The sequence below is a fragment of the Trichoderma asperellum genome, chromosome 4 (genome assembly GCF_020647865.1).
Source record: "Trichoderma asperellum chromosome 4, complete sequence".
Classification (NCBI taxonomy): Eukaryota; Fungi; Ascomycota; class Sordariomycetes; order Hypocreales; family Hypocreaceae; genus Trichoderma; species Trichoderma asperellum.
This window is the reverse complement of record NC_089418.1, coordinates 5,214,153-5,227,462: the sequence shown is the minus strand read 5'-3', so window position 1 is coordinate 5,227,462 and position 13,310 is coordinate 5,214,153. Positions and strand designations below refer to the sequence as shown.

Sequence of the window (13,310 nt, the reverse complement as noted above, 5' to 3'; positions counted from 1 at the left end):
CTGATCTAGATCCACTAGCCCATATATTATAGCCTTGAGGCTGCCAAGGGGGTGCGAAGAAGAATGGGGAAGTCTCAAACGATCAGCACACAGCCCTCAACCCCATAAACCACGACGACGCTAGTATCCACTATTAAGGGTTTAGGACTTATCGTGCAATATCATAGCCAACTTCAAAAGCGAAAGCGGTAGATATAAAACATCCCATTAAAATTATTAATGGAACAATTGCTGAAATCAACCACTAACTATTTAAAATCTAAGATGCAGACGTTGACGCTTTCGCTAGAAAGAAGGGAAAACGTCAATTACCCAAATTCGTAACATTGGGTGATTTGATCTGATGCAGCTGGCTTCACGGTGCGCAAATATTACAGCTGCTTAAAAGATGATCAAAAACCTTTGCTGCAAGGCACTCACAAGAGCTAATTAACATGAGGAGAACCACAACGAGCAGCATGTATAATGAAGGTTTTTTAAGTAGGCATATAGTGCCTACAGGAAGGTGTTATAGTAAGGTGCTGTTGATTCAAGATGTTTAATTTATTATTATCCAAGCTAATCAATCGCGAAAGAAAACCAAAAACAGAGAGCAAATGATGTAGCACCCGGTGTCACACCACATACAGTAGTACATGCCAATGTTGGGGGTTATACCACACTTAACAAGAGCAGGCAGCCTACAATGTTACGAAATAGTTTGAAGCATATCCAGAACGATGAAACAAAACTTGCATGCTTAAAAACGGATAATGTCTTTGCCAAGTGGTTGGTAACTGAGGTCAATACAATTCAACGGCCAACCCACTGGTCCTGGACAACAGAACTATTGGAATCGGATATTTGAACATGTAAGCATATGTTATGCTATTTAAAGAGAGAGATCTTGTTAGCAGACTTCTATCGGAACCATATAGTCAGTTCTTCCGCTTTATACACAAATTATTTGATATGCAACTCGAATGATATTATATCACTTCATTATTCACAAAAGTCCATCATTAAAGGTACATTAATAGTGTAGTAATAGAGTAATCACATTGCTTCTATATAGGGTTGATATTCCTGAAGTAGTTATCCCATTCCCCACCCAATCTTGTTGCATTTGAGCAAATAGGCCAAGAGATAACAAAGCACTGGAGCATCAAAGGTATGCAAGGTCACTGGATAACCTAGTTATCAGTCCAGTTGACCGTCAATTCTCCTTCGGCGACATTGTTGTCCTTGAAGGGAATACTGCCGCACTGGCCACAGCCGTGAGCGGATAGTCCCTGTAGCATACCCAAGGCTTCCCCAGCTGTAATCGAATTGCTAATGCCCTGAGTGAACGCACAGATATTGCCGCCAGGTATGCCGCAACAGGCAATGTGCTGACCTGGGCTGTATGATGTGCTAGGATCTTGCTGGCTGACTTGCAAGATGAGATCGGAGAGTCTACATTCTGGTGTGCCGACGCAGTTGGCGTTTCCATTACAATTGATGCCGGTGGCTGCTGCGGTGGAGTACAAGAGAGTTAGGATGGCGAAGACTTTCATTCTAGGCAAATTATTAAAATGTAATTCTGGTAATACTTCAAATTGCGACTCTTACTTGAATTGACAGTAACCAAAAATCTTCCGGGTTGAAGTTATTCTGTTTGGCCGTTGGCAATGATAGCTATCTAGAGCTGTAGAGGTGTGAAGAGTTTCCTGTGTCGTGTTGATTAATTCAAACTATTGTTGCGGCTACAGCCCATCTTTATAGATTTTGAAATGTTACTATTATGGTGTTCAAATTTGGACTCCTGAGTTTGTATAATCGAAGCCTGGAAGTTTGTGTTACTTTGGCTCTTAGTCCCATTGCCCCCTTTGTGTGCAGGGATATCAACCAGCGATGCAGATCAAAGTAAGCATACCAGATATCGATTAGGAAACCTCCTCTTCGAGCGCCCCGCTTCATAGTCTCATAAAGCAAGATCGTCATAGATCTTCCACTGCGGTCGCTATATTTATAGTGCTCCTAGTGCCACAACGTTTGACTTTGGTTGGTGGATTTTTAGCAAGATTCTGGTCTTGCTTGATCTGCATTAATTTCAAACGCAGGTGCTAATAAATATAACTTGAGGCATGATCTGCCACAAGAACAAGTAGGATATTTTTATTGTACAATCTATGCTGTGCCGTTGAGTTCTATTATCATAGATCTAAGCATTGTGTTTACTTTTACAATGCAAGTACACAGGCTTTCTAATAGCCAAAGTGAGCATATTATACGGCCATGCAGTATATATTGACATCTACTAGCTGAATGAGACGTACGATACTACTAATGTAGATCAGTATACAGTGAAACAGCGTTTTATCCGTGCTTTTCACTAAATTATTATTTAATGACGCAATCTGACTGAGTTGTTGACATATCAAATGCAGTTTGTTTGTTATAGAGTCATAGTTGAGGGCATGATCTACGTTAATATTCCATTTCAGTATATAATACTCCTGTCAATGATCGTCGCAATGTCAGACTTTGCTCCAATTTTGAGCGGCCGCATCTCTTTCATGATGCAATCTGACAGTGCTTTTAGTGTAAGGCTTCATTTGCTACGAGATATTATTACTATTATTATTATTTTGGAAACTCTTCGACTTGAAACTATAGTTGTCTAAGCAAAAATAACGCAATGAAACTTTGAGGTCGCTTTCGTAGAAACGCGTCTTGGTACAATATCTTCTTCCATGCAATTGTATATATAGAGGACTCCTTTCCTTTCAAAATGCAAAAAGGAAACAGTACATTCAGCACCAGTATTAGTATCTCATTCACACAACACATATAGTCTTCTAGGACTTTTGTTATACAAAGTTTATAGTCAGGGTTACAATACCGGTTAGTAACAAGAGTGTGTCAAGCCGCATGTTCTCTAACAGTGTTTCAGCATCGAATATAATAATCATGGCATCGATTGTCTATCACCCTCAAGGTTGTTCCTCTGGAAATGGCCTTGTGACGCTCGTTTCGCCTGGGTCAGCGGGGACCGGTGTATGCTTTTTCAACGACGGCGCATTTCCAAATTCCAATCCTTCTGGAGGATACGAGGTACGAATATCGCCTTATCAGAGCTGCTTAGGACAATTGTCATCAGACTCTAATTCTTCGTGATATTTGATGTTTTATAATGCTCATGTCCGTGAAATAGATTCAAGGGATGCCGGCTACAGTGTCGGTTACTATATCCCAAGGTCCACCCGATGGTACAACTTGTGGTGAAGAGCTCATTGCTCTAGAACACCAAAATGGATGTTATGATTTGCCAAATCTTTCAAATCGAATTTGGTGGGGATTTTGCAACACGGGAAAAGATTGTCCTGGAGTAACTAAGAGGCGCTCCTACCCGCCCTCAATCATGCCCAAGACAGTGTTCGCTGCCAATGAAGGCTTTAAAAGAACTGTTGATATTGAGAAGAAAGATACCAGAAGCCTAGGCATAGTCTATACCGACGAGAAGGGCGATTATCTCCTCAGTTCTACCGGCCGACGAGTCCCTGTTATGTATCACAACGAGACATCCTTGGAATTGCATAAAACCCCAATCCAGAAGCGGCAAAGTCAAACATTCAGCCCGCCCGACAGCTGCGTTCTGGATTCTAACACTTGTCAATCTCTGGCTGATTCTGGTCAGCTGAGGGCCCTTTGCGTCAATTGCGAGCAGGGCTTAGGAAATGGGGTTAAAGCGTCAGGATCATCAATGATTGACTGCCGGAATTCTGGTGGGCCATGCCCAGTCACATTCACCGATTCGGTGACTGTAACCGACACCATATCCGAAAGCATCACTTTTGGAGCCACCATCGGTGACACAGGCAAGGATGGTGCCAGTGGAAATGCAAATTTTGGCTTTGGATTCAGCGTTTCTATCGCTACTACGCATGGTACATCCGAAGGTCTTCTGATCCCCCAGGGCAAAATTGGCTTTGTCCAATTTCAGCCCCAGGCTCAGTTGGGTACTGTTGTTACAACAAGCTCCCAAGGAAACGTTTGTGACAGCGCCGGGCTCAACAAGGTCTGCGGAGCTCAGCCTGGTATACTCGTCAGCAGTTCCAACGATGCTGATGGCCAATACAGCGTGGTTCTGAGCAGCTAAGCTTAACAAAAGCAGCGTTCAATTTCTTATACCAGTATTGAGCTGTTATATACAATTCGCTTGGAAGACGAGTGCCTGCCTGGCAGGAGGGTGATTTTGGTTTCTACACTTTGCTTATCCCGTTGCAATGCTAATAGTGACAATAAGCTTCTAAGCTGAATTGAGAGTAAATAGAATATAAAGGTTAACATTATAGTGTATATCTGAATTCAAATCTCAAAATATATAATTTGTTTTAAAAAAAATAAGTAGCAGCTCTGTATATCACATTGTTCATATTTACTAGGTTAGAATATATATATTGGCATATAGCTCTTATACAGTATAGCTCGTCCAAGTATTTGCCATTACATCTCATTGGACAGGGTGAAAAGTATTGAAGAGGGTGTAACGAATAGATGCACGTTGAAAATCAAATTCAAGGTCCACAAGTCATGTATCTACAGGTATCAAAGCTATTTGTAACTGTAACATAGCGCACTGGCCATTATAATATATCATGCTTTCTGCTACACTATAGTAGGCAACACCGCTATAATGTAGTTGTTACAACCTGGTCCCTTGTAACGGTGAAATCCCTTATAAGCTGCCAGTTCCATGACAATAATTGCTACAACTGCGATTATTAACCCAATATTTTGCCCTGCTGACGCAATGGTATAACGAAACGATACATAAAGTGATCTTTGCATCTAATAGTGATTGTAAAAATTAAATTGTGCATCGCCGGAATTAGATCAGAAAAGCCGTATTCTCAACCTCCGCGCACTTCTCATCAGTTGAAGTTGCGAGTCACGCTGAATCCATATTCGTCTGCTATACATCTCATAACACATCGTGCCCATTGTAACACTAGAATACAATGATTCTTTTCATTAATATTATCATCTTTTCTACAATTGTCGTCGTTAGAACCTTGAGCACGGCGGAAGGCTGAGGAAGAAGTAGCATCCAACTTCTGTTCCGGTTTATTTGGTATTGGTCCTGGAGCATTAATGGTACCTGTAAATTGCCCTAATATAGCGTTAATGGAGATCTTGGTATGGGTTCTATCCAACTTGCCTCGTAAAAAAGTACTGAGTTTAGGTCTAGACTCAGCTTTCGACCATGCGTCGATAGATATTTGAGCAACTCGAAGAGGGAATATAGCAAAATAAGCTCCTGCAGGTCCATGATTCGGCTGCATCATAAATTCAATGCTTCGACATATCTCATATGCCGCTAGGTTCCATGTTGATAATTCATTTGGAAATGCCAATGCCGGGTTAGTCTTATGTGCATATGGCGATTGCGTGACGCCAGTATAGAGCTCTGTTGTTTTTGCGCTTTCAGTCTCACCGTCGAAAAATCCATGAAGGTTTGAGAAGCTGCATGACGAATCAAAAATCTGAGACATTGGCAACCGTTTTAAGTCACCCAAAGTCTCCAGTTGAGTTGCTATGTCGCAAAGAAATAGCATACAGCAGTTATAAAGATTAGTCTCAATAGCTCTCTGCAATGAGTTAAAGACCAGAAGCGACTCGAATAAGGGTTGCTCTAATGATTCCTCAACAAGTAACGACGCAGCTGGACTTTTTCTACCTGCTGGTATCTCATGGCAACAAGAAGGGTTGGATACCTCCCACAGCCATCGCACTTGAAGTAGCTTTACATAAAGCCGCAAGGTTTGTCGTGATATTGAAGATCGGAGGGTTTTTGGCTCGACAGACAAGCCTTTGAAAAGTCGATTTTTGTTTTCCAGCAGACCCGGAATGCAACAAAGAATATCGATATAGTAATTTATAATCGATTTAGGTTCCGCTTGATCACGCCATGGAACCTCTTGCCAAAGTGGTTGTTCTAAAATCGTCCGTTGTACATCGTCTAGATGGGCAACGACCTTTAACTCATATATAAGCGTATATTCAACCACTCTAAAAGCCACGAAGATAAAAACAAGTCATAACATACAATATGCATTCTTGCCTGTTCAAAAGCTCGTCTCATAGGCTCCTGATGGAACATAGCAGGACCATACTTGTTGATCAGTGCTTCCAGACCACGTACATGATCTTTCCAAGCGCTCTTGGTTGTAGGGGCCATAAACTGCATTCGATCTATATTAGTATCCGTGAAAAGGCTATCACTATGAGATGCAAGATGAAAATGGTTTTGTAGTACTGGTGACGAAGCATACCTCATATAGCACCATATTCATGATAATGACCAATAGCGGCGCGCTAGCTGTTATTGATTGGTGATTTGTTTGGTAATGGCGAGAGATCACAGCTCTCAACTGATCCAAGGTTTGTCCATGTAACTTAAAGGCTTGGTAGACTTTAGTTATGTTTTGAGTATATTTTCCGTACATATAGAGTGCAACCGATTCAACAGTTGTGCCAAGCATTGGAGCCACTGCCAGGGCCACAGGATCTTCGTGTTGCAATCCACAAGAAAACTTAGTGTCTTGTCTCATTAAAACTCTGTCCATAAATGCTCGTATTTCGTCATACATGGATGCTTGACGCCTAAATGAGTCACCACAGCCAATAGCATGGGATTGGAAGTGGAAGTGATAAATTGATGCCGAAGGTGGTAGTCGCACTCTATCAAGCTCAGATGTTTGAGAGATACTTAACTGCAGCCCTATAACGTTACTTTGTAGCTTCGTCACCATTTCTCTAATCTGGTTCGTCTGGTCGATAAATACCATCGGTCGTTCATAGCCTAGGCACGTAAATGCACCGGCTTCACAGCGTTGACAGGTTGGGTGACGTGCATCTAATAAGAGCCGTCTTACGGTTAATACTAGCTAATAAAAGCTTAGGCAGGCGATTTTGACATACCGCATCGTACATGACGAATTTTGCATGTAGTGCAAGCTTTGCTACGCCCTGCAACACCAACCATTGCTGAAAAGCTACGCGACTGAAGCGTACCAGAGTGGACAATCAAAGAGGGGTAGTTAGAAGTACTAAGCTAGGATCTTCACCTGTATATAGGTATATTGTACAATCTTAAAAAGAATCCATGTAGTATTATTCTAAAGGAGAATTATTTCCCCACATGATTTAGGTGTACAAGTATTGTGCTTAAAGATAATGGAAACAAATTTTTATTTCCGGGTTGCCGCTCCCACATCCCTAAATGTTCAAAAATACATCATAGCATTGGTATTAACCCCCAGTTGCTAAGTATCGGGTATTTGCCGATGCATTAGTCTACTTATGGTAAAGTCTACTCGTCTATGTGCTGAATTCGGAATCGCTTGATTAACTCTCGCGCGCGGCTCTCAGATTGTTTCCATTTATGGATAGGCGCAATATCCGTAAAGACTGAAGACAAGATTAACGTAGAGTAATAAAAGATGTATCAAGAAGCATCCACCGCGGCTTGATAGGCGGTCAAACTCACCTGGTCAAGTAGCTTCGCGTGCCAGAGCGCCGATTTCGGCTGTTATTCGCTATTTGAGTATTACGTATTCATTCCATGATCGGCCTATGAAACTCAGACCATATTTTTTAAACTGCTGTCTCATTTCTGAGAAGATATAAGTTTGGCGGTAACAAACACCTAGTAGGTATAAATTTACTTGTGGGGGTACTGGTAAAATATGCGAATCAACTCTCTAAAACAATATAAAAAAAACATTGTCATCACTTAGGTATGTGTAAGATGTAAGAAGAAGATGTGGAAATCGTGGATATATTGCGAGCTGGAAATAACTCTAAATGATTATACAGGCCCTTAATTCCACACATATGGCGACTTCATATCTTTTCTTGTCTCTTATTTAGCCTTGAGATTTCCAGTACATATCCTAACCAAGTGATCATCAAGTGTCCGATGAAAACGTAAGCTTGTGGTGGTATCAAAGCTCCCGTATCAAACTCTGGATCTGTCCATGCTGTCCCTGGATAGAAAATTGCAGACAAGCCGGCAAAAGCTGTTATAGAGCCGGAAAGTGCCGCCACAAATACCAACAATCTCTCCATTTCAGAGTTTTTTGTTCGTCTGTTGAGCAGATATACGACTAATGCTGCGTTCATAGCCCCGACAGACATTGTTTGGCCGTTATGAAATTTCGCGTGAGGTGGCCAGCGTGGGTTCAGGACATGCGTATGGCTCCAATCAGCCAGATATGCTGCTGATGCAAAACAAATGCTGCTAGCAGCCATTATATTTCGAGGGATCGATGCGGAAATATTCGCCATAATAAACTTGAGTTTTATTGGTAATGGATAATGACCATGTAACAACTAGATATATGTGGACGTAAGCACACATATATATGCATTTTTGATCATCCGATATCGCTTGCATCTGATTACTCGAGGCTTTGAAAGCCGTAGGTGTAACCTTACTGCGCTAGTTTTTAGTTTTTAAACATACGTTAAATAAATAACCGGTAGCTACTCAAGACTTTTTATTAACAACTTTCGCTCTAACGTATTTCGCAAATTCAGGGATAAATAGTTTTCAGAATTTATGCCACTCTAATATTCCTAATTCCTGAAACTGAGTACCATCAAACCATCAATTATAAAACAAACGGAAATTGAAGCTGGAGGCTATGTTGAATAATTAAATATTTCCATTGCCTTACACTTGTTAAGTTACTAAAGCAGGAAGCAAATAAAATTTAATGTCTTGACCATTGCGCAAAGATACAAGCAGCTACTCTTAAACTCAGATACAGTCTGGCTTCCAATTTACCCTATAGCTCTCAAAAAATTGCATAAAACCTGTAACTAACCAAGGTGAAATAAAATATTTTGAGAATTATAATTACGCAACATAAAATGCAGATAATTTCAGCCACATGCGGGTTTAGGCATGCCTTCAGCCTAGAATTAAATGCTAAAATTCAGTCTATATATTAAAAGTTCCACAAAGACAGAAAGTTCCACAAAGACAGCGGCGCCAAATTTTGTAAATCGAGCAAATATCCCAGCACGCTTTATGTACTCCATAATAACTAAGTCCAATGCGGTTGAATTTCGCGAGGCAGGGGCGCTACCACTGGGCATTTGTATAGCCTACAGTTTGCCACTCATTCGTATTTCACAATCGTAGCTTTGTAAGTGAGATGCCACAATACAATAATCTCTAATGAAGACGGAATGGGTACTTAGACATGCAAAGATAGCAGTAGCGAGTGCGACTGTTGAAGTGTACAGCTCTTGTTGAAAATAATGCCTTAAAAGAAATAAAACGGCCTTCCCATTTAGATAATGTGTGTCAGTCTCTCATGTCGTATGATCGCATATTTCAAATATTATATTTTAGAGTTAGGAGGACTCATAGGTATGTGGATTCTTTCCCTCTAGCTTCGCACCACTACGCTGTGACTGAATGCAGCCGGTCGTAGTTTTTACGCTAGTCTGATTGAACTGCAAATATTCATGCTTTTACTAACCTACCTGCTGCTGCTGAAAGGAAGTTATTGACGCTAATAATGCTGTATATGCCCTTCTTGAAATTGAGAGTCTCGACACACTTGAGATATGTCATGATACACAGCCTTATATGCTCTCTATTAGGAGGAGCTCATCCTTATTCTCTTTGAACTCAGCACCTCAGGCTGTCTTCTCATCTTTTGTGCTACGTAAATAAAATTATTACCTAAATACCGTTATACCAAGTGTTGGTAGTGCTGGTCGGCGAAGTAGCAGTGAGTTATGCGAGTGAGCTGAATCTTGCAAAGAATATGTAACCTTGTATATGTAAGTAGAGTTTAAGAGTCGCTTCACGTCAATATCTCAGCTACGATTGAAGCTACTACATCCCTTACTATTAGGTACTACTTAGATTTTTAACTGATGTTCATAGGAGCAGTAGCTCAAACAGCGGGCCAACATAAAAGACGGGACGGCACGAGGCTAGGCATAATCTAGTTATTAAACTATAACAAATCTTAACAGTCAATGAGTTTTAGCACTTAAAGGGGAACAACATTCATAATACTATCTATTTTAATATGATCTAGTTGTTCTGTTTCTAGGCCTACGGCGTCCCCTTTATAATGCAAATGAAGCTCTTTGCTATGCTTACTTTGCTGTGGCCACAGGCACTAGCGCATCGTGTCAGATTTAAGCCTTGTTAGTTTAGTTGGAATCAGAGGTAAGCATAAGCCATAGGGCTCTACATTGCCGCTTAGACTGGATTTTAGAAACCTCAAAAAGTTGAGACTGTGGTGATCAGCTATGGTATTAATATTGGATATTAAGGGGTGCTGGGTTTGTCGGTGTATTGTTATAAATTTAAGCTGCTGACGGCCATGATTCAGAATACCTACATCGTAAAAGCTCCCGTCTCTATTTATTAGAGCTCTTACACAGACTTGGCGCCACCATCCTGGCGGACCAACCTAAATACTGGACGGCTGCTTCCGACACTCATTCCCCAAAAGAGGCCATGGACACCAATTATGGATATGTTCCACGGAAGCCAGAGCAAACAACGACGTCTAGTATTGATTTTATATCCCATGAGGGAGACCAATCCGCTTCAACGTTAGCTGGGGGTCAACAGTACAATGCGACGTACTCTGGTACCTCTGAATGGAGCCATCAGCCACTGCTACCACTTCCACCAGCTGTAGTCAAGTCTCATCGAAGGCGGCTGTTTTGGTGGGCTGTCCGGTACGCTACAGTGTTCACATTCATCTTCGTTATATTGCTTATTCCCATCATTTTACTCTCTTCCGATGGCGACCTCGATGATGACGCACCAATTGAAGCTATTATCGCCGCCCAGCGTGTCAACCTGGGTTTCTACATAGCTCTATGGCTGGAGATTACGTGGGTTTTTGCAGCTTTCTTTGATATCATCGGTCTTGCTCTACCATATATCTTCCGGTTTATTGCTAGGTAGGTACACCCATGTGCTACTCCGTGCTAGCCCACGTAGCTAAGTCAACTCCTTGCAGATACGTCAACTCTGCTCATCAGCGGTACTGGCGCGTCTTTAAGTTTATGCGCAGACCTATTTGCTTCCTTGGCACAACAATTGCTGCCTTTATCTTCTTCAGCGCAGTATGGACATGATTCTTGACACAAACGTGTAACCAGTGTCTCACATCTTCTTTTAGGCTATCCAAGACAATCCCTTATTACTTATTGACACGGATCCTGATGCTTGGTCGGATTGGAATAATGTTATTAGTGATGTTCTTCAACAACTTACACTTTGGATGGCTTTCTACCTCATCGAAAAGCTGGCTATTTCATATATTGCGATCCACTACCATTATCGACGCACTAGCACAACTCTAGAACGGACCAAAGACATCCAACAATCGCTTATTATTCTATATGAAGCTTCAGTGTACCTCCATAAAGTCGGCGACCACACTTTTGCAGAAGAAGATGCCATCATACGGAATGCAAAAGGTGATATGAAGCCCTCAGGTCGCATGCGCTTATCGAGCTATCTTGCCCGTCTTGGTCTTGATGGGTATAAGTTCGTATCGCTTTTTGGCGACCTGACCTCGGACGACTCAGATTCTCACTGGCTGCGTCCTGGCTCATCTTACGCAACGGTAGAACGCGCTTGGGCTAATCCTACGGCAGCAGCGGCACTGGCGAGGCGCATTTGGCTGTCCCTTGTCCCAAGAGGTAAATATGGCTTAGCAGAGAACGATGTTGTCGACGTGCTAGGGCCGAGCCGCGTGACAGAGGCAAAATCTCTGTTCAAGGCAATTGATGCAAACGATAGCGGCTATATTCCACTAGATGATTTTGTGGGAATGGTATCTGAGGCTGGTCAAAAGAAGCACAACATATTCAAGACGATTGCCGATATGGATCACTGCATCAATACGCTAGACTGGCTCTTTCTACTTATCATCGCAGTTGTCATGATCTTCTTTATCAGTAAGTTCATCCCCTTGGAATGCAAACCTAGCTAATAAGGTTGTAGTGCTTCTATACGTTCCCGCGATCAAAGAAATCCAAAGCGTGCTGTCTTCTCTCGCCATTGGCCTCTCGTTTGCCATTGGACGTACCATAAATCACCTATTGACAGGCATAATTTTTATATTTTTTGATCATCCTTTCGACTCGGGTGATGTTGTGAAGCTCTGCACGCCCAATCTGAAAGACGGGATAGTCTGCACTGTCAAGCGCCAGTCTCTGACCTATACAGTTTTCCGTCGGTTCGACAGCAACTCAGACCTCCAAATATCTAATGAAGAACTATTTAGAAAATCCATTGAAAACTTCACAAGATCGGAAATTAATAAACAGAGCATCACCATGTTTCTCGATTTTCGCACCAGCTTCAAAGACCTTAATAAGCTACAAGCCATGCTCGAAACCTTTGTCAGCGACAATAGCCGCGATTATGTACCTGGCAGCCTGGCATTCAACGTCACATCTCTCCACGAATTAAATAAGATGGAAGTACGGATCGTATTTACCCATCGCAATAACTGGTCCAATGAGAAGCTGCGATCAATGCGAAGCAATAAATTCCATTGCAATCTAATAGCAGCATGTCGCCAGATTCCTCTATTTAAGCCTGGCGCACTGCTCCCTGCGCCAGGTGAAAATGGAAATCCTTTATACACTGCACAACTTAGCGTCTCCGATGTAACAGAGAACATTCAGAAAGAAATACGACGACGACAAGGGTTAAGATGGGACAACGAAGTAAAAGAGGATATCGGAGCACAGAGTGAAGGCACGAGTGAAGAGGAAGCCGCAAAGATCGAAGCTGCAAGGAAACAAGCGGAAATTGCAAATGAGGCGAAGAAGATAGAGAAGGAGGCTTTCCAAAAGGTCTCGAGATCTGTACCAGTGACGCAACCAGTTGCTCTTAGCACCGCAGTAAACGTACTGAGAGAGACATCTGGACTGCGATTAGCAATGAGGCACACTGAAGAGGCTTAAATCTGTTAGTCTTTCTTTCCCCCCCAATCTTTGTTGTACATTTATTTATTTATGCTTTCTTTCTGTCTTCTCTTACCCTTCCGAAGGAAAAGGGGAAGGTTGTATTGGAAACATGATTACAACTTTCTTCTAAAAGATCCTGTTAATATTTGTCCTTATTCTTTGTAAAAATGGTGTTGCACGCCATGTCTGAAAATTTGCAAATTTTGATATGAATTCCAAATTGCAACCAATAAGTGAGAATAATTACACCAAGTAGCCAGCACTATTAGTAGCTCTTACACAGATTGCTGAAATCTTGTCCGAGCCTTGAAAAC

At 41.8% G+C, this 13,310-nt stretch overlaps 4 protein-coding genes across 4 annotated transcripts; 2 read left to right on the top strand and 2 right to left on the bottom strand.

Annotated features, from left to right (window-relative positions):
- Positions 1–1,172: 1,172 nt before the first annotated feature.
- Positions 1,173–1,535, bottom strand: TrAFT101_008133 (uncharacterized protein; the record flags this gene model as incomplete). Its single annotated transcript, XM_024904709.2, has 1 exon — positions 1,173–1,535. One exon carries the CDS (start codon positions 1,533–1,535, stop codon positions 1,173–1,175), a length of 363 nt encoding a protein of 120 aa, XP_024754654.1.
- A 1,847-nt stretch (positions 1,536–3,382) lies between these two features.
- TrAFT101_008132 (uncharacterized protein) lies at positions 3,383–4,120 on the top strand (the record flags this gene model as incomplete). The annotated part of the gene is made up of 1 exon (XM_024910422.2): positions 3,383–4,120. The coding sequence occupies one exon, from the start codon at positions 3,383–3,385 to the stop codon at positions 4,118–4,120; it is 738 nt and encodes a 245-aa protein (XP_024754655.2).
- Positions 4,121–4,595: 475 nt separating this feature from the next.
- TrAFT101_008131 (uncharacterized protein) lies at positions 4,596–7,141 on the bottom strand. Its single transcript, XM_024910836.2, has 5 exons — positions 6,946–7,141; positions 6,297–6,880; positions 6,071–6,205; positions 5,183–5,999; positions 4,596–5,134 (listed from the first exon to the last, which is right to left on the bottom strand). Exons 1-5 carry the CDS (start codon positions 7,007–7,009, stop codon positions 4,896–4,898), a joined length of 1,839 nt encoding a protein of 612 aa, XP_024754656.1. The 5' UTR covers positions 7,010–7,141; the 3' UTR covers positions 4,596–4,895.
- A 3,375-nt stretch (positions 7,142–10,516) lies between these two features.
- TrAFT101_008130 (uncharacterized protein) lies at positions 10,517–12,993 on the top strand (the record flags this gene model as incomplete). The annotated part of the gene is made up of 4 exons (XM_024904710.1): positions 10,517–10,971; positions 11,031–11,136; positions 11,193–11,976; positions 12,023–12,993. 4 exons carry the CDS (start codon positions 10,517–10,519, stop codon positions 12,991–12,993), a joined length of 2,316 nt encoding a protein of 771 aa, XP_024754658.1.
- Positions 12,994–13,310: the final 317 nt, after the last annotated feature.

What these genes read in the sequence shown, in the direction of transcription:
- TrAFT101_008131 (XM_024910836.2), bottom strand. Translation starts at nt 7,009, where the DNA reads ATGGTTGGTGTTGCAGGGCGTAGCAAAGCTTGCACTACATGCAAAATT. An exon ending in TGAATATGGTGCTATATGAG is followed by an intron (nt 6,206 to 6,296) that starts GTATGCTTCGTC and finishes GATCGAATGCAG; the next exon opens with TTTATGGCCCCTACAACCAA. An exon ending in ACTCAGTACTTTTTTACGAG is followed by an intron (nt 5,135 to 5,182) that starts GCAAGTTGGATA and finishes ACGCTATATTAG; the next exon opens with GGCAATTTACAGGTACCATT.